Source organism: Salvia hispanica, chromosome 3 (assembly GCF_023119035.1).
Source record: "Salvia hispanica cultivar TCC Black 2014 chromosome 3, UniMelb_Shisp_WGS_1.0, whole genome shotgun sequence".
NCBI classification, from domain to species: domain Eukaryota; kingdom Viridiplantae; phylum Streptophyta; class Magnoliopsida; order Lamiales; family Lamiaceae; genus Salvia; species Salvia hispanica.
This window is the reverse complement of record NC_062967.1, coordinates 16,867,557-16,892,570: the sequence shown is the minus strand read 5'-3', so window position 1 is coordinate 16,892,570 and position 25,014 is coordinate 16,867,557. Positions and strand designations below refer to the sequence as shown.

Here is a 25,014-nt window from a genome sequence, read left to right as displayed (position 1 = left end):
ACTCCTTATCAAGTACCGCGACAGTATCAAATCTTAACCATATCTGGTGAAAGTATATATTATTAGGAAAATGATTACGAATACTGGTGTATGAGTATCTTAGAGATTTGATCTACTAAATCGATTTCCGACATAACTCTGTGATAAAATATAGTCTACAAGTCAAAATATATTACAGTTGAAAATTGGAAACCCTTTCCGAATCAAATAGATTAATTACTTAAAAAAAAATTCAAAAATGAGGAAGGCGCGGGTGGATTAATAAGATGTGTACACTGCACGCTTCCATCTTCGATTCAAATTTCCCTCTCAAATTTCGATTTTCGTTTCAAATTTATTACTCCAACCCTAAAATTTATACCTTCAATCGTCAACTACTATATAATTGGAGTTGAAAATTCAGAAAAATCCACCACTTTCAACGTCAAACAACCACTCCTCCACTGTTCTACTTCTACACTTCCCTCTTCAATCCTAATCATGGCTGCCTCCTACCGCCGCCCAGGCGAGGTCCACGTCATCGTCGGACCTATGTTCGCCGGTAAATCAACCGCTCTCCTCCGTCGCATCACCGCGGAGTCTGATTCCGGCAGGTATTGAGATTTCTGAATTAGGGAAATTTGCAGTATGCAGAGTCTGATTATTGTGGAATTGAGATCCGATCTGATTTCATGATCCTAATCGATTTGCAGGACTGTGGCGATGATAAAGTCGAGTAAAGATACTCGATACGCGGTGGATGCAGTCGTGACGCATGATGGCACCAAGTTCCCTTGTTGGCCGCTGCCGGATCTCTTGTCGTTCAAGCTCAAAATTGGCGCCACGGCATATCAAAAAGTAATTCATATTCTTATTTTTCATACGCTAATTTCGTGACTTTCTTTCGCGTATTGTTCACTTTATTCACTATGTGCTCTTGCTCTTCATATTTGTTGAATTTGAATTCATGTCAAAATTGCCTGATAATTTCCATGCTTGAGTTCATTTTGTTGTTTGCTCTGTTTGTTGCTAGAGGAAAAGAAACCCTAAGTCAGAAAATGGAAAAAAAAGGGATTAAGCAAAATTTAGTTTGTTGGATTTGCTGACTAAATTATGTATTGTTTTGCCATATAGTTGTGTTCTATTCAGGCAGGTCAGAGAAACATATACGTACTACTCTTTTGCAGTATGCCATCTTGATTTTGATGGTTGCTTTAAACATAATCCTCTCTACTTTGGACTAATCCCTTGTAATTTCCATCATTTGAGCTAATTTGCTTGATTCATTCGAGCAGGTGGATGTGATTGGCATTGATGAAGCGCAATTTTTCGGTGACCTGTACGAATTTTGCTGTGAGGCAGCTGATCTTGATGGGAAAACTGTTGTAGTTGCTGGCCTTGATGGTGATTACTTGAGGTAGTTGAAATGTACCAGTTACATCATGCCATGCTAGTTTGTTCTGTTTGTGAATAGATGATTCTTGATCTAAATCACATGTTATTGTACCCCAATAGGAGGAGTTTTGGATCAGTGCTCGATATCATCCCGCTTGCTGATACTGTCACGAAGCTAACTGCACGGTGCGAGCTCTGTGGCAAACGCGCTTTCTTCACTCTGAGGAAGACGGGTGACCTGCAAACTGAGCTCATCGGTGGTGCTGATGTTTACATGCCTGTCTGTCGCCTGCACTATGGCAATGAGCAACGGGATTCTTCTGTGGAAGCTGCATCAGGAAGCAAGCTTGGAGATGCCGCAGTTAAACAATTGCTTGATTGTTAAAACAATTGCAGAAATGTTGGGAAGAAATGTTGGATTGTGCTGTTTAGGATATATCTATGGCTCTGTTGTTACTTGTTAGTGATGTATAGTATTAGTAGAATATGTTTAACTAGTACTCCTTATCATTTTCCTTTACTTTTGTATTATTGTCTCTCTTACTTTATTCTCTTTCTAATTTAACTATTTGTAATAATTTTCTCAAAATGAGTGTGAAAAAGAAATGTCATGCTTACGATGGTACAAAGGAAGTGTTCTTATACTACTCCGTATTTTAAAAATAACAACTTTCAAATTTTCTATTTTAGAATATTTTTACACTTTTGTACATTAATTTATTTACCACTTATACAACTAATAAAGTGGGTTCCATAATCCACTAACATTAATTTCATTACTCTTATTTTATCAATTTTTCTTTCACTCTCTCTTACTTTATTAAATTGTGTATTAAAATCCATGTCGTTTCAAATATTTCTATTTCTAAAAAAAGGAGGGAGTAATATATTTTGACCTATAATAAAACTCTTTTTGGCTACCTCCAAATCTTTTAAACCATTTAGCAAAGGATGAGATCCTCTGTTGAGCAATTTTGCATAGTCGTGGTTGCTATTTCTAATATAGTACTCTCTCCGTTCTATAGTGGATGTCATACTTGAGAATTGACAGGAGATTTTAAGAGATGTTGTTTTGTATGTTAAGTGGAAAGATAAATAATATATTTATATTAACGTAAGAGATAACTTTTTCTAGAAAAGGAAATGTGACATGTTTTGTGGGAAAAACTAAAAAGGAACTACTCCCTCCGTCCCATAATAGATCTCACACTTGGGAGATGACACAAGATTTTAGGAGATGCTATTTTGTTGTTAAGTGGTGCGGAAAAATATACTCCCTTTGTCCCAGCTAAGATGACACGTTCCTTTTTTTCACATGTTTTAGAAAAAGGATAATAAATAATTAAAGTGGAGAGAAAACAAAGTAAAATAGATAATAATATAGAAGATAGTGTCTTCAACAATATTCTCTAACTTACTTTATTTTTTCTCTATTTTAACTATTTTATACTAATTGATATAAGAGGGAACTTTTTCCAAAAGAAAAAATGTAACATCTTTTGTGGGAAAACTAAAAAGGAAAGTGTGACATCTATTATGGGACGAAAGATAAAATAATATGTATATATTTAATTTTTTTTTATTTTATTTGTTTGATTATTTTATTATCTCTTAGAAAAAGCAACCCATATTGTGTAAAATTGTATTGACGACCCCACCCTTCAGCAAATTGTGTATTGATTATGTCTCCTAGATCAGAATTCCGATTAAATTATGTCTCCTAGATCAGAATTTAATTGTCTCCACAAAAATAGTCCTATTTTTTTTAAAAAGTTTCTTGCTTACCGGTCTTTATTCATATTTTATCTATTTTTTTTCTTGCTATCTATTTTACCTATTTTCTCCTTTCTCTCTTATTTACCAATTTTTTTTTGTTAAAACATAAAAAATGTTGATAACAATTAGAAAGAAATATCAAACTATATGTACTTAATATCAATACATATTGAAAAAGTTAAAATAAAAAATTTTCAAGCTCAACTTAACTTATTTACAAAAAAATCATTTAAATATACAAATCATGGAAAATCTGTCCTCATACCTTTGGAATGTGAGAATCAACTTATTGAAGAACTCTTATAATAAAACGTGGGCTTGCAAAATTACCAGTTACATATCTTGGTATTTCACTGGGAGCTAACCCGAGAAAGATCCTTACTTGGAAACCCATCATCGAGTGGAAAAGAGGCTTACAATGTGGAAATCAAATACTTTGTCAAAGCAAGAAGATTGGTCCTTATCAAGTCAGTTCCCAATAATCTTCCGATTTATTACCTTAGCCTCTTCAAACTCCCAAGAACGTTGCCAAACACATTATTCAAATGGAAAGAAGATTTTTTTAGGGAAAAAGGACAATATCAAAGGGGAGTAACCTGATTGCTTGGGATGTTATTTAAAGGCCTATTAATTAAGGCGGGCTCGGGGTTGGAGACATTCTGATTAGAAATGCAGCGCTACTAATTAAATGGTAGTGGAAATTCTCCGATAGTTAGTACCCCATGTGGAAGAAAGTTGTCAGCTCCATCCATAACACTAGGCATATCGGAGATATTCAACAGATTGGAGATAGAAGCGTCTCAAGCACTTAGGGCCAAATTATAAACTTCTCGGGCTTTAAGAACGAAGTGCGAGAAGTTGCAAAGAGAGGAATCCAAATCAAAGTGGGTAACGAAGGAGCACTAGATTTTGGCTTGACAACTGGATTGGGTTTGATATCTTAAAAGATCTCTTCCCCATGCTCTTCAACATTTCTACTCGGCAACATGACTTTGTTGGTGATATGGGTGGTTGGAAAAATGGTAGATGGAGTTGGAAGTTCAACTGGAGAAGGAAATTGTTTTTCTGGAAGGAGGAATTGCTTGAGCGTTTGTACCTTGCCGTGGATCATAACTCCTTGAGTGAAAGAGAAAGTGATATAAGGATTTGGACCTTTCATAAGTCAAACTTTTTCTCTGTCTCAGATTTTTATTTGCAGGTTTTCCATATCTTGGGAAGAGAAAGCAACCAGTTTCAGCTTGGGAGACTCGTGTGGAGAAATGTCGCTCCACCACGTGCAAAACTTTTAATTTGGTTTATTTTACAGGACAAACTTAATACCAAGGATACGCTATTCAAACTCGGCTTCCCAGACGTTGAAGATAATCTTTGTGCCTTTTGCAAAGAGCATCCGGAAACAGTTTCCCACATCATATTTGGATGCAAATATTTAAGTAGCTTGTGGTATTTCTTTTGTAGCCGCTGGAACATCTCCTTATGCTTGCTTATGGATCCTGTTTTATGCTTTCTCTCTTGGTTGAACACACCCTTTTACAAGTTAGATAAGAAGATTTGGACCTCGCTTTTTTATGTTGTCTCTTGGTCCATTTGGTGGCTGAGGAACAAGGTGATTTTTGAAAAGGCGGAGCCAAATTGGAATGTTGAGAAGAAGCTTATCTTATGGAGATTGAGATCATGGACTAAAGCTTGGTGTCCGTGATCTCCATTTCTACCAAGTCAAATGAGCGAGGAGCTGTCCAAAGTTAGAGGATGGACAAGAAAAAAATAGGCAAAAAGGTGATGGCCGTTGCTAAGGTGACCTCTCTTTGTACTCCTCCCTTAGTTTTCTGTGTGAGCTTTTTTGTTGGATCCTTTTGTCCGTTCTTGTTAGTCTAGGTATTTTGGCTCTATAGCCTTTTTTGGTTTTTTGTTTTAGACTTGTTCTTTGACTTGCTCACCCATTCTAAATGCAATTTGAGCATTTATTTTATCGAGAAAAAAAAATATAGTACTACATCATTTGGCATTTGATTAGATGCAAATTTTTGTGTTAAGACTTGACATTGAATTAGTCAAATTTGCCTCGTCAATTCATTAATCGTTATTTGATTATTGATCATTGATCATTGAATTGTATCCACAATGACTGAACCATAACTCTAATTATCCTTGCAATGATAAACCATTATAATATCTCTAAATAATTTTTGGAAATCAGAAAAATAACCAATTTGAATCATGCTCGAGTTTTTTTAGGATATTTTTATTTGTTTAATTTATCGATTACTAGAGTTCTATGGACAAGATCTGAATAAAGAAATTTGTTAAATGAATTTGCAATTTTTAAAATAGAGTTATTGATGCCTAAATATTACGGAATTAGCTTTAAAACTTTTAATTTTGTTCTATGAACTCTGAACTTGATAAATAATCACGAAGTTCACTACAATTTCTATTTTCCATCTCTGATGTGGCAAAATAATGCGTAGGTAGCTATCCGGGGCTAGTCGGAAAGTTGTCGTGGATTTAACCGGCGTTTGTAGAAAGGAACGACGTTGTTTTCATATTAAAAATATGGATTGAAAGGTAAACGTTTTCAGGATTTTACTACGTACTTCAATCAAATATTTATAACCTGAGACAGTTGAGTAGAACGAATGTATGAATTTGCAGCCTTGTACTATTCAAATATCTAGCTCATTGACTTTTCCAAACGGACATCCTATTTCTTTAAAATTAGAAAGAGCATCTGCATCCTAAATGGCGCCATTAGTACTTTTTTCACCACCATCTATACTTAATATTGGTAGGCATAGGCTAGCCACAAACTTCTCCTGCCACATCATTAGCACTAAAATTCATCTTGCTACATTATCAGGATAAGCAACTAGACAAGCAATAGACTAGCTACATCAAATAAAATAAAAAAAAATAACTAAATATTTACAGAATTAAATACAAAATACGGAATTAAATTTACGACACATATACGGAAAAATTCATTGATTTTATTTTTTTTAAAAAGTACATTACATAAAAAAATTACATAATTAAAAAAAAACGGGCTTCCACACACGAGCCCCCGCTCCACTATACTCCTCGTCGCCGTCGCCGCCGTCCTCGCCGCCACCCGGGACCCCCAACTGTGCCGCGGCGGCATCCAAATCGACCCGCATACTCTCGAGCATTGAGTGAAGAAATCTCTTCTCCACGGGTCAGTTGCCTCCCTCTATTCAGCTAAGATCTTGTGCATCTGTTTACGCGTTTGTTGACGCGCGTAGAAGGCGAGCTCGGCTGCCGACTTACCAGCAGGGGGGGATGTCGACTGGACCTCCTAGGACCCCTGGGCGACTCCCCTCGCTGCCCGTTGCGCCCGCCTTTGACCAACCCGGGCGAGTGCGGCGAGTAAACGACGGAGGGGACGGGAACTCCTGAACATCCTCGGGGAGGTCGTGGGAACCGCCGCTGCTGCCGCTGTAATCACCGACATAGTTCAGCCGCTGCTTCTTCGGCCAGCCAGCATCGACACCCACCCGGAACTTCTCGGAATCCATCAGCACCAGATAGCAGTTACAGTAGGTGAATTCCTTATACAGCCCCGACACGGGGAAGGCTTTCTCCGCTATCCTCCTGCAGTCCTCGTCAGTTTGGCCACTAGTCTTCATGCGGAGGGCGTTGGTGTACAAGCCCGCAAATCGGGAGACCGCAGCCCTGATTCGCTCCCACCCCTTCCGGCACTCTTCCCCGGTGTATGCCTTCCCATGCGGGACAATTCCTCTTGTAGGCCGCTGCAATTTTAGCCCACATGTTGACGATCCTCTGATTGTTCGAAACGAGGGGATCATCACAAACAGACACCCAAGCCTTGGACAGCGCGACGTTCTCATCATCCGTCCACTTCCCCGTACACTGTCGTCATCAGCCGGCTGCGACGACTCGCCTACCACCTTTTTGCCTTTGCTCTTCTTTTTCTTCGGTGCTCCCCGACCCTGCCCCTGCCCCTGACCGACTCCCCCTGTATCCCTGGGAGTGTCATCGTATCGATCGACTTGTTCCAACAACTCCTCTAAGGAGAAAGTTTCATCTCCAGTGAATTGAGTCTCCACTGGGGTCGATGTGTGGGAAGACGCATTAAAAAATTCAAGACTGGGGCGATAGACATTGTCCCCCCGCGCGTCCCCTGCATCACGGGCTGCACCCCCGCCTGCCACCCCCGCATCATCTGCATTCCGGCTCCCCAACCAGGTATCATTTGTATACCGGGTTGCATCCCCAGTACGCCCTGCGACATCATCTGCTGCCAAGGTTACATGCCGTAGTACCCGCCCATTGGCCCCCATCCAGCTCCCACGGGTACCGTGGGAGTTTGAGTCCCGCTCGTCGCTGGAGTAGACTCGTTGTTGTTATCCATTTCGCGTTGTTGCTCTTGTACAGAAATTAAGAGTGAGAAAACTCGATAAAACAAGTGGTGCGAATGAAAATGGCGTGAAAATCGCGTATTTATAGTGTTTCAAAAATTTAATTAAAATAAAATAAAATGTGCTGGCCGATCGCTAGCCTACAATGGCGGCGAGCTCACCGGCCAGCGCTCGCCGATTGCAATGGTTCGGCGAGCGGACCGGCCAGCACCGGGAATTGGCTAACTGGTCGCTCGCCAACCATTGTGGATGCTCTAATTTAAAAGTTTTTTTTTTAATATGTGCATTAGATGCACCAAAATGTTCAAACTCCAGCGAAAGGCGAGCAAAGAGTTACAAAACTGGTAATTTAAAAGTTAAAATATAAAATTATCTGTACATAATATTAATAAGTAATTAAAAAGATAAATTACAAATTTTTTTCAGGCTTACTTATTTACAAGAAAATCAATTTAAATATGCAATAATTTAGTTTCACCTGCAAATTATATTACATTAATTGGCATTGAAATGCAATTTTGTGTGCTGACATAGAGATAGTCAAATTTGGCACACTGCGATATTCTTGGAACTAGTGTTAACACCCGTGCTATGCACGGAATATAAGATATTCCAATAATGAGAATAAATTATAAAGTAAAGTAAATTTTAAAAAAGCGGACAATAAAAATATAATAATGTACTATGGTTAAGAATATGTGTTAATTACAATAAGTATTCACAATATTATAAACACCTAACTCACTGTAAATGAAACATTTTTTACATTCGACAAACGATTTTATACAACTTTAATTTATAATATGAGTGGAGTAAAATAAAATAAAATAAATGGCAAAGGAAATATGTGTAAATAAGGATGAAAGAGTATGAGTTTCGACGAATGGAAATTAATATTCACAATATATGAATTATGCTGATCAATTAGTAGGATCGAAGACAACGAAATATATTTAAATTAATAATTTGTAATTCAAATACTCCCCCCGTCCCACATTTATAGTCACATTTAGTTAGAGCACGAGTTTTAAGGAATTGGTGGAGTGTGTAATTAATGAAGTGATATGGTGGAATGTGTAATAAATGAAGTGAGATGGAAGAGTGAGATGGTGGAGTGTGTAATAAATGAAGTAAGATGAAAGAGTGTCTAATAAATTAAGTGAGTTGGTTGAAGGTGATTCCCTTGTTGACTTTTTGGTTTTTAATTTTTGTTTTGGTTTATTTTTATGTTGATAATGACATTTGGGTGTAATTTTAGTGAATAATGGGGTAAAATTTTATGTCCAAATATGGAAAATTCTAAATGTGACTATAAATGTGGGACGAACTTTTATGGCAAAATGTGACTATAAAACTGGGACGGAGAGAGTAATAAATATTATAAATAATTTATTATAATAATTAATAACAATAGCAAAATTATTAACTTAAAACAATGTTAGAATATATAAATAGATCAAATAAAAACAGGCTCATTACATTATCAATGTATGGTCCATTAAAAATGTCATAAAGTGGCAGCCAGATAATTCATTACTAGACATAGTACACATTTACTTCTATTTTAATTTCACTAATGAACGCTCGAAATAACATTACATAAAATTTTGTTCTATCAACTGGAAAGATTATTTTTCTTTGAAAAAAATATAATTTAAATAGTTTAAATGAAAACAAAAATATACTAATATCAATAGTATGGTTGAAATACTCCTACCGTACCGAAATAAAAGTCACATTTTGCTATTTTAATTCGTTCCTAAATAAGAGTCACATCTCATTTATTTTTTCAACTCACTATTTTTTACAATTCTTAAAACTTGTGTTCACGCAAAATGTAACTCATATTGTGAGACAGAAGGAATATTAAATTATAGAACTAAATTTAGAAAATTTTCAAGAAATAATCAACGAATTTTTACACGATTTAGTATGGAATAATAAAAGTAAAGAAATAAAATTTAAAAGTCCATTTTAAAATTAGAAATAAGAAAAAATAAAATGTGGTGGGTGACTTCTCGGTTATTGCAGCTCAATCTCTCTCCTCACCTACCATCTCAATCTTTCTTCATTTACGGTGGCCACCTCCACGCCGAGATGCCGCCGCCGTATTCCAGACGTCGCCGCTGCCCATTTCTCATTTCTTGTTCAGCCTCATCATCTCTCTCTGTGTGGATGAGATGCCGGTGGAGCTGCTCGTCGAGTGTCTTCAGATCTATCTGATCCGCCCTCACAAATCCGTCGCCAGTGTGGATGTCTCCCTCTCTCCGGAAAGCGCCGATGCGACGTCAGTGGAGCTTACGGTGGGAACGCGCAATAAGCGACGAACTTCAACAGCGAAAAGGTAATCGAAATCCCTTTCAAAACTCTAGAGAAATTAATTTTTCTACATGATTCTAAAAAATTGGCCAAAACCATAACAGATCTGAGGCAAAAATTCTCTTCCTCGTCAGATTTTTGACAAATACCCCAAAACTCTAAACCCTACTAAACCTAATTGATTTTCGCTTGCTCCTTGATTTTGGAAAAATCATCATGTTTGTTCTTTTATTGTGCCTAGCTCAAAAATCAAGCAAGCATCTTTTTGGTTTGCAACTTAACATTTAACTGGGTTAATCAATTTGTAGCAAAGCGAGCCGATAAGTTCGGATAGTCCAATTGATGAGACTCCTAGACCTGCAGTTCATTCGTCCTGCTTAGTTTTGACTGCTTCTGATACCAGCACTCATGGTGGATTTCTGTCTTTCATAAACATGCAAATGAGTGTCTTCCCCCATTGGTAACTATTTATCTGCTTCCTTTAGCTGTATACATATGTATTCAGTGCTAATTTCCTATATTTGCTTTCGCTGACGATGATTGCTCTCCTATCAGAATATGAGCCAACAGATTCTGAGTTGCTGACACCGGAATTGATTGCTAAGGATACACATGGAAATGAATGGCAATTCAAACATATATTTAGAGGTGAGATATTGTGTTTGTTTTCTAGTAATTGTTTACCTTTGGTGTCACTGATGTTGTAATGTTGTTTTGAGAGTATATAAAGAAATCTATTCACTTGGGCCTTGTAGCAGGCATGGAAATAGTATTTATAGATGTTATGTACTATTAGGTAAATCTGAGCTTCATCAGTAATAAATCTGAGAAGTTCATTTGCAAAATCATTCCCACAATATCCATTCCACTTAATATTAAACTGTGAATTTTCATGTCTGGTTCTTTTTCATTGGTTTAGTATCCTATATCATCATGAATAGATTTGTTTGATTAACTTAAAGTTTACTCTCATATTCTGCAGAGGAAGATAATGGGGTTTTAAGAGTACTAAACGACTAAAATTGGTGTTGTGCATTAAAGGTAATTTTGTTACCTTAGAATAGTAACTTAATATGTATGCCATACTTTGCTAATATCTGTGATAATGTGATTTGGTGTCAATATGGGTGTATTTGTTTTTAAGCATGCATCAAATTCTGAAAAATAAGAATTTAATTTGCACGAATCATGTGCTGTTAAATGCATTCATGCAAGCTTGCAATATATATGACCATGCTTGACTGATCTTTAGAAATTTGTGGTCATTTTTGTCCCAAAATAGATCATATTCTTAACTATTGATTAAAATAATAAACTGCAATTATATTTTAAACGAAAATAAACTATAATCTGAATTTTAATTAACATATAAACTTTACTGTCATATTCTGCAGTGTTTTCTGAGTGCAAAAAGACTAAAATTAATGTTGTGAAGTCAAGGTAACTTAGAAATTACCTAATATATAATTATGTATGCCATACTTTGCTAATAACTGTGATAATGTTGTCATTTTGGTGTCAATATGGCTGTTTGTAGAAAGCATAAGCAAATTCTGAAAACAAATATTTTACTTTGCATGATTCATGTGGTGTCAATATGACAGTTTGTAGAAAGCATAAGCAAATTCTGAAAACAAATAATTTACTTTGCATGATTCATGTGCTTTTGAATACAATGATGCATGCTTGGAATATCTATGAGCCTATATTTGTGAACCAATTTTCTTGCATAGGGTAAAACTGACTTTTCACCAAACTGTCACTTTAGATTATGATACGTGATAGATGCCACCTCAGCTTTTGTTAATCAATTTTGCCAAGTCAATGATATATATGATGCACTCTTCATTATTTGATTATTAATCCTTTTGCCTCGTCAATAACGGTTTTTTTTATTACTCAAAATATAAGTTAAAAATATTATGAGCAATTTTGTGTGTGGACATTGATATAGTCTCATTTGGCATATATACTGCGAAATTCTCGGATAGCCACCTCAGCTTTAGTTAGTCATGTTGTGTATTCATTATTTGATTATTACTCATTTTGCCTCGTCAATGAAGTTTTATTTTATTACTCAAAATATAAGTTGAAAATATTATTTTTTTTCTAACTACATGTTTTAGCGGGGATTGCTATCAATAGTTAATCGATTAATCACATAATAAAATATTATATCCACTATGACTGAACAATGTTTCTAATTATCCTTGCAATGATAACCGTTATATATGTATCGTTAGTTAATATTTGAAATTAGAAGAAGTCCTATTAGGTCATGCTAGACTTTTTCGTCTTTTAAGGATATTTTATTAGTTCAATTTTTGGATTACTAGAGTTCTCTATGGAGAAGATTTGAATAAAAAGTCCACGATCAGCTTAGTTGACATGTTCTCATTCTCACCAAGTATAAATACATCATGACAAGTTATAACTAAATCACACAAAACTCAGTTACAAATCAAAACAATCTCATTTATCTCCTCATATTTTTGGGCTATGGCATCCCACAAAATCACATTAGCTTTAATTCTATTTCTCACTATTTTCACATATTCAAATGCAAAGCTAGGCCCTCTCAAGGAGACAGAGCTAACGGTCTACTTCCAAGATTACTCCAGCGGCCCTAATGCAACCGTGATCGAGTGCCCGCCCCCATCGAGAGGTCTAAACTTCTCCACGTTCGGAGCTATGTTTTGCGCGGACGATCCAATCACCGAAGGATTCGAGGATAGCTCAGCCCTAATTGCAAGAGGCCGAGGACTGAATGTGATCTCATCACTGGATGATGGGTCCTCTGCCCATGTGATGCTGTCAGTTGTTTTTATTGGTGGCAAGTATAATGGTAGCTCAATAGAGATATATGGTAATGACCCGCGGACCGGGTATAGGGAGGTGCCAGTGGTGGGCGGCACGGGGAAATTCCGCCTAGCGCGTGGCTACGCTACTTTTGAGACTCTTAACTTTGATCCGGTCCGCAGTCATGCAACCATCCGATCTAATTTAACTGTACTACATTACTAGATTATGAGAGCTTGTCTTGACTTGTATTACTATAAGTTATTCAAAAGTGTGTCTAAATAAGTTTATATGTAAATAAAGTAAGCTTCAATAGCTTATAAATTTATAAAATAAGCTTCAATAGCTTATAATCTCTCCAAACAATAAGTTACGGCTACACTTGTCAACTGGGTCGGCTAGACCCAGCCCAATACGACCCAAGTCTGGTATAAGACGATCCAAGACCGGGTCATCATCGAAACAGAGCGAATCTAGGCTAGGTTGGGCTCTCATAGGTTGACATAGAATCCATTGGGCCATTTTTCAAGCCCAGGCCCAGCCAAGGCCTACTAGGACCATCGGAAACCTAGCTCCGGCCCATGCGCAACCCAACCCTGACCCAAATAAGACCAACCAACAACTACAAATCTTATAACATAATTTTAATTATATTTATTTTACAATCTTATACTCTATTTTTCAAAATTCGTTTTTACATTTGAATTCTATTTTAAAATAATTGCAATAAGATATATTTGAATGTAAGAATTGATATAATTGTCAAGTTCAATCATAGCTCATTTACATGTTTCGCCAAATAATTATATTCGTTAATCGAGATATAAATAATTATTAGGTAGCTCGACTCGTTTAGTGTCCTAACTGAAAAGCATTTTATTATGTTCATATATATATCCCCTTTCAAATTTCCTACTTATATTTTACTAGGATTTGCTTGCAGTCGCTTTCCTGCAACATATATGTGTTGTTAGTTGTTACCATCAAATCCATATATTTATGTTGTATTTGGATATTATTCTCTGCATACAAAACATGTTGAAAACATAAAAACAAAACAATACAGCACCAAATACTTACAAAATCAAAGTTATTTAATCGAATCATCATTTTAATTAACAACCATTTAATATACTCAATTTTCGAGCCGATGCTATAAATACTTCTTGAAAACTAATAACCAAATCACACAATCACAAAATCAACACAATCTTTCATTCGAGTCCCCAAAAATTTCTTGCATGGCATCCATCAAAATTGCATTTTCTTTACTTCTATTTCTCTCCAATTTTATATATTCTAGGGCAAAATTAGGCCATCTCAAGAAGACCGAAATGATACTCTACTATCAAAATTATTCCGGTGACCAAAATACTACCACTGTCGAGATACCGGTCCCATCAACTGGGCCCCTTGATTTCACTAAGTTTGGAGCCGCATTCTGCACAGACGACCCAATAACCGAAGGAATTGAGGAAGGCTCGACCCCGATTGCTAGGAGCAGAGGTATATATATCATATCGTCCCTTGATGGATCCCAAGCTCAAATGATTATGTCAATTATTTTTATCAATGGCGAGTATAAAGGTAGCTCATTAGAAGTACAAGGTCCTTATGAGCAAAGTAAGCAGGTGACTGAGGTGGCAGTGGTCGGTGGGACCGGAAAATTCCGCCTAGCCCGTGGTTATGTTACTTTTAAGACTCTTTACTATGATCCGGTGCGCGTGTATTCAGCCACGCAAACTAATATCACTGTACTACATTACTAAACTCTTGTGCTACAATTGGTTAATAAATAGTAAATGGTACCCTTCAAGTTCAATTTTATTAACTGCACCACAAATTATTTGTTAAGTTTCACCATATTTAATTTATTGTGTTAATTAGGACACCCACAATGGTGTATCTTAGATTCTTAGTCATCATTTCCCCAACACCAATTCTATCACTAATTAATCACTATATTTACACAATTCATTCAACCTGTGTTATTTTACTTCGTTAATGTTATTCACTATAGTTTCTGTATATAATTAATTTATATTCATCATAATTTAAAGAGAATTTTTTTTAAAGGAAATTTTTAAAAAATAAAAAATAATTTGAGTAAAGAAAAATAAATAGTTTAAATAAAGGAAATTACATTATTTAAACAATAAAAATTTAAGATAATATCGATAATTTAAATACACCATTAAAAAGAATATATTTGAATGATGGTGCTATGATTCAAACCCGAATGATTCAAAAAGAAGGGATTGTTTTTAATCAGTAGGCCTACTGATTTTAATAGAAATATATAGCAATAAATAATTACTTTAAATTCACTGTCCCTTATATTTTCTGTAACCCACAAATATAGGTAAAGCTTCACGAGATAACGATGCAATTTAAATTATTGTCCATTTCTATTTTATCTTGTTTATAAGTCTCCACAAAATATATTTTCAATTAGATTTTAAACAATGAATAACTAACTCGATCAACTCATTTACAATTTTAGCTAATAAACATTTTTATGTTTGGATACTCCATTAATTTTAGGTTGGTCCAACAAATTGTAGTTGAATGAATGAATGAATAATTGTCTACTCAATATACAATTGCTTGCAATACCTTTCCCACAATAATTGCGAAATGTTGAGCACTTAATAAAAAATTATAGCACACCAAATCAATCAATTTAAAAAATTATCACCTTGCGGCTTGCGCACGATGCCAATATATGAATATAATGTCCTTTTTATTATGAAGATGTTCAACCCATGCGCGATGCGCGAATGATGGTCTTTAATGAATATCGATTTTAGTAAGTGTATTATATAGTACACTCGGGTCATCAGAATCGTTACTGGAAGACATGTATATTTTTAGAGAGTGAAAAAAATGGAGAAATTGAGAGAAGAGAAGATGTTGGTGTTGGAAATGGAAAAGATGGGATGAGGTAATTATAGTGTAGAAATTATGGAATAAAAATTCACGCGTTGAGGCGGATGATCGGCCCTTCTTCTGCAATAGGGGGCCGATCATCGGCCATCCTGCACCCATCGTCCAAGGCCGATCAATCAGCCAAAATGGGGAAAGAAGTGAGGGTTGTTCTTCGGCCCGTTGCCCGCAAATGGTTGGCCGATGAGGGCCAATCTCAGGGCTTGGTGTAAGAGACCCTGGAGATCGGCCCTCTTATAGTGAATGCTCTTACAACTCATATTTAAGACTCAACGGTATTAAGTTATCTAACAAAATGAGAGCTCATATTTCCACTTTATTGTTTGTTGTTCAATTGCTTTATCTCAAGTTACAATGTAATTTGGACAATGTTTGGATCGTCAATATCACATTATATTCCGTGACTATCCATCACAATTCCACCTCAATGACTAATTTAATCTTTAAAAAAATCTTATTATAGCTTATTTTATTTTGTATCTCACTATTATTTTATCTATCGAGCTAAACGCCACCTAACTAAAAGCTTCATTCCAAGTCCGGGATCGGAGTATTATCAAACTCAAGCTTTAACTTGTTTACAAGCCTCACCAAACGATTTGTTTTATGGGCGAAATCTAATACGTATACTACTATGATTTTAATAATTATATCGACCCAATTATAGGCATAAGCAATAAAAAAAAATACTACTACTACATTATTGTGTTGATATATATTCCCTTTGTAGATGCTCAAAAAAGAATAATTTTCCCGCGTTCCTTCACTACAATATACTCCAATTTTAAGCGTATAAAAATAATACCAGGCTAAACACAACATCAAATTAATTTAAATGAATCGGCAATTCTTTAAAGAAACAAAATCTCTTTTTAGTATTGTCAATTATTGTTAGTGATACTCTAACAAATAATTACATAAACAATTTGAGTGCAGTCCATTTTCTACAATATACAATGTGCAACACATAAAAATGATACAATGCTAAATAATCAAAAATATTAAATTTATATAATATTGAGTAATGACAGCTCTTTATTCAAGTCTACTATATTTAGTTGCAATTATTTCGATTTTTTTACATCATTGTTGATTAGTTTCCTTATGATTTTTATTTTAATATTTCCACTCTAAAAGTATATATAAATTCTTTAATGATTTATTCAAATAATAATAACACGCTTAGTTCGCAGATTTACTCAATTTCTCTAACCTAGACACTATAAATCCATCTTGAGTAGTTATAATAAAATCACAAAAAACTCAATTACAAATCAAACACAATCTTCATTTGCCTTGTGAAATTTTTTTGATATGGCATCCAACAAAATCACATTTGCTTTTATCCTGTTTCTCACCATATTTACATATTCAAATGCGAAGCTAGGGCATCTCCACGAGGCCAATCAAATAGTCTTCGATCACCGAAACAACAACCGTGATTGAGACACCAAAGCGAGTGAATGCGACCGATACGGCCGCCTTTAACGCGACCATTAGTGGGAACAGTGTCGTCCCCCCGTAGGGCGCACGACTGCCCGTAGCTCCACACGGTGCAACCTCGTCATCACCAAGACTATGTTTGGTTAATTTTATTTGGTATGATTTATGTAATGAATGTAATCGAGTCGAGCATAATTATAAGCTCCAATTCGGGTTTTCTTTGTCGGTTCTTTCCCGAGTTGCTAAATAGAGTCGAACCGCATAGGGCTATAGGTATCAATAAATGTGTATGTGTGTCTTGTCTTGTTTCATAAGTCAATGAATAAAATGGCATCTCATATAAATATTCTTCTCTCAAAACCCTAATATTCTTATAGGGGATCTTGGACATCAAGCAAAGCAAAGCAAGATAAGGAATTGAAGGAAGACTAAAGTCGCAGGTTTACTTCACTCGTTTAATTTCTCGAATCTCAACGCTATAAATACATCAAGATAAGTTATAACTGAATTAAAAAAAAATGAGTTACAACTCAAACACAATCTTCATTTTCCTTCTCAAAATTTTGGGCTATGGCATGCAACAAAATCACTTTTGCTTTCATCCTCTTTCTCACCATCTTTACATATTCAAATCGAGACTTCTCCAATCATCGAACCACATTATGTCAACTGAGCATTTCAATTACATGTTTACATTAAACTCTTTTCAATATTTGCATGCAATTTTCTTACACAGTACCAATTATTTGCCGAAACAAATTGTTAGTTTATATAATTATAATGTAGATACACCATTTCTCGATTTATGTATGTCATCATTACGCAGGACATGCTAATCTTCTTAGAGCGTCTCCAATGGCGGACGTCGCGGTAGGACGTCGCCGACGTCCGACCGGACGTCCGCCGTAGTGAACGGGAAGGGCGCCCACGCCCGTCCCATGTCCTCGCCCCTCAGCCCCACGTCCGACCGGACGTCCGCCACTGTGGCGAAGGTCGGACGTCCGAGTCCCGGTCGGACGTCTGCATTTTTAAATATTTTTTTTAAAACTCTATAAATTATGTATTTTTATGTAATTTTATTTTTAAATTATGTATTTTTTTTAAAATTATGTAATTTTTTTTTAAATTATGTATTTTTTTTTATTATTATGTAATTTTTTTTAAGTATTATGTAATTTTTTTAATGAAGTTTTCGAATTTTTCCGTATTCCATGTCGACATTTTAATTCCGTAAATTTTAAGTCCGTAAATTGAATAATTGCGGGAAGTCCTAGTGGGAAGTCCTAGTGCAGTGGGAAGTCCTAGTGATGTGGCAGTGGAATGGGAAGGGCTAGTGATGACGTGACAGACAGTTTTTGTGGGAAGTCCTAGTGGGAGGGGCGCCACCGGAGACGCTTTCACAGTCTATTTCTTTTCCAGATCATCACTATTTTATTTTAATATTTTTGCACTTCTATATTTAATATGTTATCAAATAAATTAAATTAAAATACAAAAAATAATATAATACACAAATCTTCGTTGTATTACGATATTGGAAAAAAAATATAACGAGAAGCAAAATTAAATAAAATTACAATAGGCATCATTCGTGCCAGTGCCTGCATGCCCAAATTTCTTCAATCATATCATACTGGAGTTGAACATGGGCGGCTTTTTGGCGTACATCAACAAATCTCCGAAGAAGCCCATCGTAGCTGTGAGGGATGCCCTGATGGTAGGACTCGCTAGAAACATCGTGGCTTGATCCAGTTGTGGCTTCAACGGGGACGTTGGAAACCCCTTGACCTTCATCGCCCACCATCATGTTATGCAAGACGATAGTGGCGTAGATGATATTTGTGATATCATTTTGGAAGAAGAAAGACGTCAGACCTTTGACCAACTGATAATGAGCTTGGAGCATCCCGAAAGCCCGCTCCACATCCTTTCATACAACCTCTTGCCGTTGGATAAAATAACCCCTCTTCGGCTCAGTTGGGAAACTGATCATCTTCACAAAAACAGACCAACTCAGGTATATGCTATCTGCCAAATTATACCCCATACGATACTCGTTATCGTTGGTGGTGAAGTCAACCAAGGGTCCAAATGCGTTGCGTTCCTTGTTGAAGATAAGCGAGAACTGCAGGACGTTGAGGTCATTTTTTGACCCGGCCACGCTAAAGTACACATGCCAAATCCGCAGCCGCTGGTTAGCAACGACTTCCAGTATGAGGGTGGGGTGCGTGCCTTTGTACCTACTCGTAAACTGGTCTCTCCATGTGGTCGAACAGTTCTTCCATTGTCAATGCATACAATATATGCTGCCTAGCATCCTCGGAAAGTCGTGCATGTTCCAATGCAAATCAAGCGGATGTGACAATCTTCTGCGGTCGGCATTCGCAGATATGTGGGGCCGAATGTCTGGATCAAGCCTTTACAGAACTTCTTCAGACAATCGCGTCCAATCGTGTCATCCACGTGAAGATAATCGTCAAACATGTCGACCGTTTATCCGTAAGCCAACTGCATAATTGCAGCTGTGCACTTTTGCACCGACGACAATCCAGGCCTGCCGGCGGCGTCCCAACGCTGCTGGAAGTCTTTGTAACGCACCAACAGCCTGTTCACAATCCACAAGAATAGCTCACGCCACATTTTGAAACACCGACGTAAAACCGTCGGGTGCCACCGTGGCTCCTCGAAAAAGTAATCCACGAGTAGATGTTCGTGAGCCTCGGTGTGGTTACGTTGAACCGCTTGTCGGTGGCGGATTGGCTAAGACAACCTTCTCCTATTGTTCTTGATCCTGTTTTTCCTCCCTCGCAAGCACGCGTTGTACTATTGCAGCTACATATGGGTTGTCGGAATCGCTACTGGAAGACCTTGATATTTTTAGGGAGAGAAGAAATGGAGAAATTGAGAGAAGAAAAGATGTTGGCGTGGGAAATGAAAATGATGAGATAGGGTATTTATAATGTAGAAATTATGAAATAAAACAAATAAAAAATAAAATAAAAGATTCATGCGTTGAGGCTGATGATCGGCCTCCTATCGCCATCACCCATCGGCAAAGGCCGATCTATTGGCCAAAATGGGGAAAGAAGTGAGGGTCGTTCTTCGGCCCGTTTCCCGAAATGGTAGGCCGATCTCAGGGCCTGGAGATTGGCCCTCTTATAGTGAATGCTCTAAGAAACCATATTTAAGACTCAACGGTATTAGTTATCTGATAAAATGAGAGCTCATATTTCAAATTTATTACTCCCTCCGTCCCTGAAAGTTTGTCCCATTTTTCTATTTCCGTCCGTCCCACAAAATTTTTCCCATTTCACTTTTTACCATTTTTGGTAGTGGGCATCATATTCCACCTGCTCGCGTTTTATTACTCCCTCCGTCCCATAGTAGATGTCACACTTTCCTTTTTAGTTTGTCCCACAAAAGATCACGTTTCTTCTTTTGAAAAAAGTTCCCTCTCACATCAATTATAAAAATTATATTTTCTCTTACCACTTAAGACACAAAATAACATCTTCTAAAATTAGGGGTGGAAAAAAATACCAACATACCGAAATACCGGACTTACCATACCGAAAAATGCCGAAAATACCGATTTTTTGGTATACCGTAGTTTTTGGTACGGTATCATACCGCACCGAACACTTTCGGTACGGTAATGGTATCAAATATCCCATACCGCGGTGTATACCGCATCTTCGGTATATACACTATATGTATAAACTTAAAATATTTAATATAAATAATCTAATTAAATACTATATAGAAGACCTCAAACTCTACTTTCAGATTTAATCCCTCCGTCCCACATCTCACTCAGATTCATTTGGCACATATTGCCATTATTTTACTTTAGTTTCATTTGGCACATATTTGAAAAGTAACCTAAACCGTGTCCCATTTTATATTTAATATTAATATCAGTAGTTAGGTTATGATGGATTCATCAAGTTAAAGTTTAAATGTTATTTTAAATATTGTGGGTATATGTTTGGTTGTTTTGGATATGGATTTGAATTGTTGAAGTTTTATTGTTTTGGACTTTTTTCAAATAGTTGAACACTTGGAAATGTTATTTTAAATATTTTGGATATAAAATGTATAACGGTATTATGGTATACCGTAATACGGTACGGTATACCACATTAACGGTATGATAATGGTATTGAAAATTATCATACCGAATTTTCGGTATACCGAAGTCCGGTATACCGGAAATTCGGTAAGGTATCGGTATGGAATTTTGTCATACCGCTACTTTAGGTACGGTATGCGGTATGACACTCTAGGCACGGTATACCGTACCGATCCACCCCTACCTAAAATCCCGTGTCATCTCTCAAGTGTGACATCTACTATGGGACGGAGGGAGTATTAAACTAATATATAAAAGTAGGACCCATATTATTCCATTAACTTTTTCAACTCCCTTTTTATTACATTTCTTGAAACTCAGGTCAAAGTGGGATAATATTTGGGGGACTGAGGAAGTACAAAAATGTTTATTTTAGACTAAAGATCATGTGCAATATCATTTTCTGTTTTTTGTTTCAATCTCTCAAAAAGCTTAGCTTTGTGAGTCATGTGACAATGTATTTTGGACGGTGTCCAGAATGTTAGTACATCATATTCGGTGACAATTGATCACAATTCATGACTAATTTAATCTTAAAAAGAATCTAATTTTAGCTTATTTGATATTATATCTCATTGTCATTTTATCTAGTCGAACGCCCTCTAACTAACAAGCTTCACTCGAAGTCGGGGATATAAGAATTATCAAACTCAAGCTTTAACTTGTTTACAATTCTCATCAAACGATTTGTTTTAGGAGCGAAATCTAAATACTACTACTATTATTTTAATAATTATATATCGACCCCATTTATAGCATAAGCAATAAAAAATACTACTACTACATTATTGTGTTGATATATATTCCCTTTCTAGATGCTCCAAAAAAATTATCAAGAATAATTTTCCAGCGTTCCTTTACTACAATATACTCCAATTTTAAGCGCATAAAAATAATACCATGCTAAACACAACATCAAATTAATTTAAATGAATCGGCAATTCTTTAAAGAAACAAAATCTTTTTCTAGTATTATCAATTATTGTTAGTGATACTCTAACAAATAATTACATAAATAATTTGAGTGCAGTCCATTTTCTAAATATACAATGTGCAAACTGCAACACATAAAAATGATACAATGTGCTAAATAATCAAAAATACTATTTTATCTAATATTGAGTAATGACAGCTCTTTATTCAAATCAACTATATAATTAGTTGCAATTATTTCGATTTTTTTACATCATTGTTGATTAGTTTGCTTATGATTTTTATTTTAATATTTCCACTCTAAAAGTATGTATAAATTCTTTAATGATTTATTCAAATAATAATAACACGCTTAGTTCGCAGATTTACTCAATTTCTCTAACCTAGACACTATAAATACATCTTTACAAGTTTTAACAAAATCACAAAAAACTCAATTACAAATCAAACACGATCTTCATTTGCCTTGTGAAACTTTTTTGATATGGCATCCAACAAAATAACATTTGCTTTAATCCTGTTTCTCACCATCTTTACATATTCAAATGCGAAGTTAGGGCATCACCTCGAGGCCAATCAAACAGTCTTCGATCACCGAAACACAACCGTGATTGAGACACCAAAGCGAGTGAATGCGACTGATATGGCCGCCTTTAACGCGACCATTAGTGGGAACAGTGTAGCCCCCCCCTAGGGCACACGACTGCCCATAGCTCCACACGGTGCCACCTCGTCATCACCAAGATTATGTTTGGTTATTTTTCTTTGGTTTGATTTATGTAATGAATGTAATTATAAGCTCCAATTCGGGTTTTCTTTATCGGTTCTTTCCCGAATTGTAAAATAGAGTCGAAGCGCATAGGGCTATAGGTATCAATAAATGTGTGTGTGTCTTGTCTTGTCTTGTTTCATAAGTCAATGAATAAAGTGGCATCTCTTATAATATTCTTCTCTGAAAACCCTAATTTAGAGGTGTTTGTCTCAAAACCCTATGGCAAATAAAGATTAGGGTTTGTTTAATTTTCGCCTCTTCAATATTGTGAACCAAGTTATCAAGTTGTCTACATGATCCTTTAACTTAACCAGGTTTTAAGTTGCTTTTAATAGTAACTCCAAATAAAAAGTCATTTTAATATCTTTATAGTCAATTTCTGGATGTTAATAATAACATTATATTAATAAATTTTAAAGTTGGGACCGAAATTCGGAATTGATTTTTTGGTTTACATTTTTCAATTACATCAGCCATTCAATTCATGTAGGCAGTAGGCATGTTAGTATAATAAATTAAAATCAATCGAAATGATTGAAAATTTGAGTATTTACAAGTGCAATTATCTTTTGCATATGGATAGGGTGTCAAACATATTATTGAGGAAGAGCAACTATATATATTTGGTCCACTTAGTTGGCAACTACAATTAATATCCAATTTTCTATTTTCAAATCACTTTATCACTTTTGAGAAATCTATTAAAACTGGCAAATATTCTACCTATTCAAATTATAAATATAACTGACAAATACTTTACGCATGTAAAACTAGGGTAGTGATAAAATACAAACTCTATATACTGTACAATCTTGAAATTATGATCTGGAAATGTTAACGGATGATAAAATAATAGCAATAATAAATGTCAACACAACATCAACCATTAACGCTGTATTGACACTTTTTGTTATTATTTTGTCATCTGTTGACATTTCCTAACGATCTAAATCATAGTTTGGAGTTTACATATTATATAGAGTTTGCATTTGACTACATTTCCATCCAATACTATTTAATGTATTAATTTTAGCATGTACAACAATCCATAAAGCTTGAATTTTGATATTGGAGACCAAACTTGGAATAATATAATTTGGTATCGACATTGAAGAAAGCAGTAGCAGGATAGGTTGTAGGGGACTGCTTGAGATATAAATGATGAATAAATGAATTAAAAATATTTTTATTAGAATATTATTTATTCAAAATCTTACAATATTATTTTAATAATTTTTCTAAGCATTTTTAGTCAGAAAATTTAATTATAAAATTCAATGTAGGCTGTAAATAATTAAATTAAATAAAAATTTCTTTTAGAATACAGACATAATAAGCAATAAAAATACAGGCCCTAAGCAATAAAAATACATTATAGTGCTGATAATTATCCCCTTTCTAGATGGTCCGATAAAATTTTCAGAATTAATTTGCGTGTAGTCCTTTTCCTACAATAATACACTCCGATTTTAGGGACATAAAAATAATTCAATTGCCAAACACAACCTCTAATAAATTTATATGAATCGGCAATTTTTAAAATAAAATCTAGTACTATTGAGTAATGACAACCATTTATAACAGTCAATTAGAATTATAGTCGGCAAGTCTATATGTATTAAGATGAAATGTTTGAATGGAAACTTTGAGCAGTAAGTTACTTAGTCGTACTCCCTTCGTTCCGGCTAAGATGACACATCACTTAGCCGGCACGAGATTTTAGAAATTATTGGTTAAAGTGTTTAATTGGAGAGAGAGAAGGTGGATGTAAGTATTAAAGTAGAGAGATAAAGAAAGATGAATATTTTAATAGGAGTGAAAAAAGTGGTTGAATGTATTAATTGGAGAGAAAAAGTTACCAAAAAAAGAAATGTGTCATCTTAATTGGGACAAACTAAAAAGAAAAACGTGTCATCTTAAACGGGACGGAGGGAGTATTAGATATGGTTAAAATGAATCCATATTTTATATATCAAAATTAAATCTACAATTATTATAAACCTTAAATGTCACACCTCAACCCCTCCTTGGCATATATACTTATAATAATAAAAAAAAATTAAGTAAAGAAATCATATATTAATTATATCACCATCCAAATACCATAATTACAAAAATCCACA

The 25,014-nt window shown here is 35.4% G+C and overlaps 3 protein-coding genes and 1 long non-coding RNA gene across 5 annotated transcripts; 3 read left to right on the top strand and 1 right to left on the bottom strand.

Annotated features, from left to right (window-relative positions):
- Nucleotides 1-70: 70 nt before the first annotated feature.
- On the top strand, nt 71-1,905 carry LOC125209472 (thymidine kinase a-like). The gene is made up of 5 exons (XM_048109071.1): nt 71-86; nt 248-593; nt 693-837; nt 1,275-1,396; nt 1,495-1,905. The coding sequence occupies exons 1-5, from the start codon at nt 71-73 to the stop codon at nt 1,757-1,759; spliced, it is 894 nt and encodes a 297-aa protein (XP_047965028.1). The 3' UTR covers nt 1,760-1,905.
- Nucleotides 1,906-9,563: 7,658 nt separating this feature from the next.
- LOC125216277 lies at nt 9,564-10,965 on the top strand. 2 transcript variants are annotated; one of them, XR_007175398.1, is made up of 4 exons: nt 9,564-9,891; nt 10,230-10,326; nt 10,422-10,514; nt 10,849-10,965. It is a non-coding gene; the product is annotated as an uncharacterized LOC125216277 (long non-coding RNA). The 2 variants fall into 2 exon arrangements; XR_007175397.1 differs by having other exon boundaries at nt 10,175-10,326.
- A 1,400-nt stretch (nt 10,966-12,365) lies between these two features.
- Nucleotides 12,366-12,890, top strand: LOC125209471 (dirigent protein 15-like). Its single transcript, XM_048109070.1, has one exon. The coding sequence runs from the start codon at nt 12,366-12,368 to the stop codon at nt 12,888-12,890; it is 525 nt and encodes a 174-aa protein (XP_047965027.1).
- Nucleotides 12,891-18,639: 5,749 nt separating this feature from the next.
- On the bottom strand, nt 18,640-18,960 carry LOC125209469. Its single transcript, XM_048109069.1, has one exon. It carries the CDS (start codon nt 18,958-18,960, stop codon nt 18,640-18,642), a length of 321 nt encoding a protein of 106 aa, XP_047965026.1.
- Nucleotides 18,961-25,014: the final 6,054 nt, after the last annotated feature.

Bases quoted from the DNA above. Each gene is read 5' to 3' on its own strand.
- LOC125209472 (XM_048109071.1), top strand. The intron at 594-692 runs GTATTGAGATTT...ATCGATTTGCAG, and splicing joins GCGGAGTCTGATTCCGGCAG to GACTGTGGCGATGATAAAGT. The intron at 1,397-1,494 runs GTAGTTGAAATG...GTACCCCAATAG, and splicing joins CTTGATGGTGATTACTTGAG to GAGGAGTTTTGGATCAGTGC.
- LOC125209471 (XM_048109070.1), top strand. From the start codon at position 12,366: ATGGCATCCCACAAAATCACATTAGCTTTAATTCTATTTCTCACTATT.
- LOC125209469 (XM_048109069.1), bottom strand. From the start codon at position 18,960: ATGCTCCAAGCTCATTATCAGTTGGTCAAAGGTCTGACGTCTTTCTTC.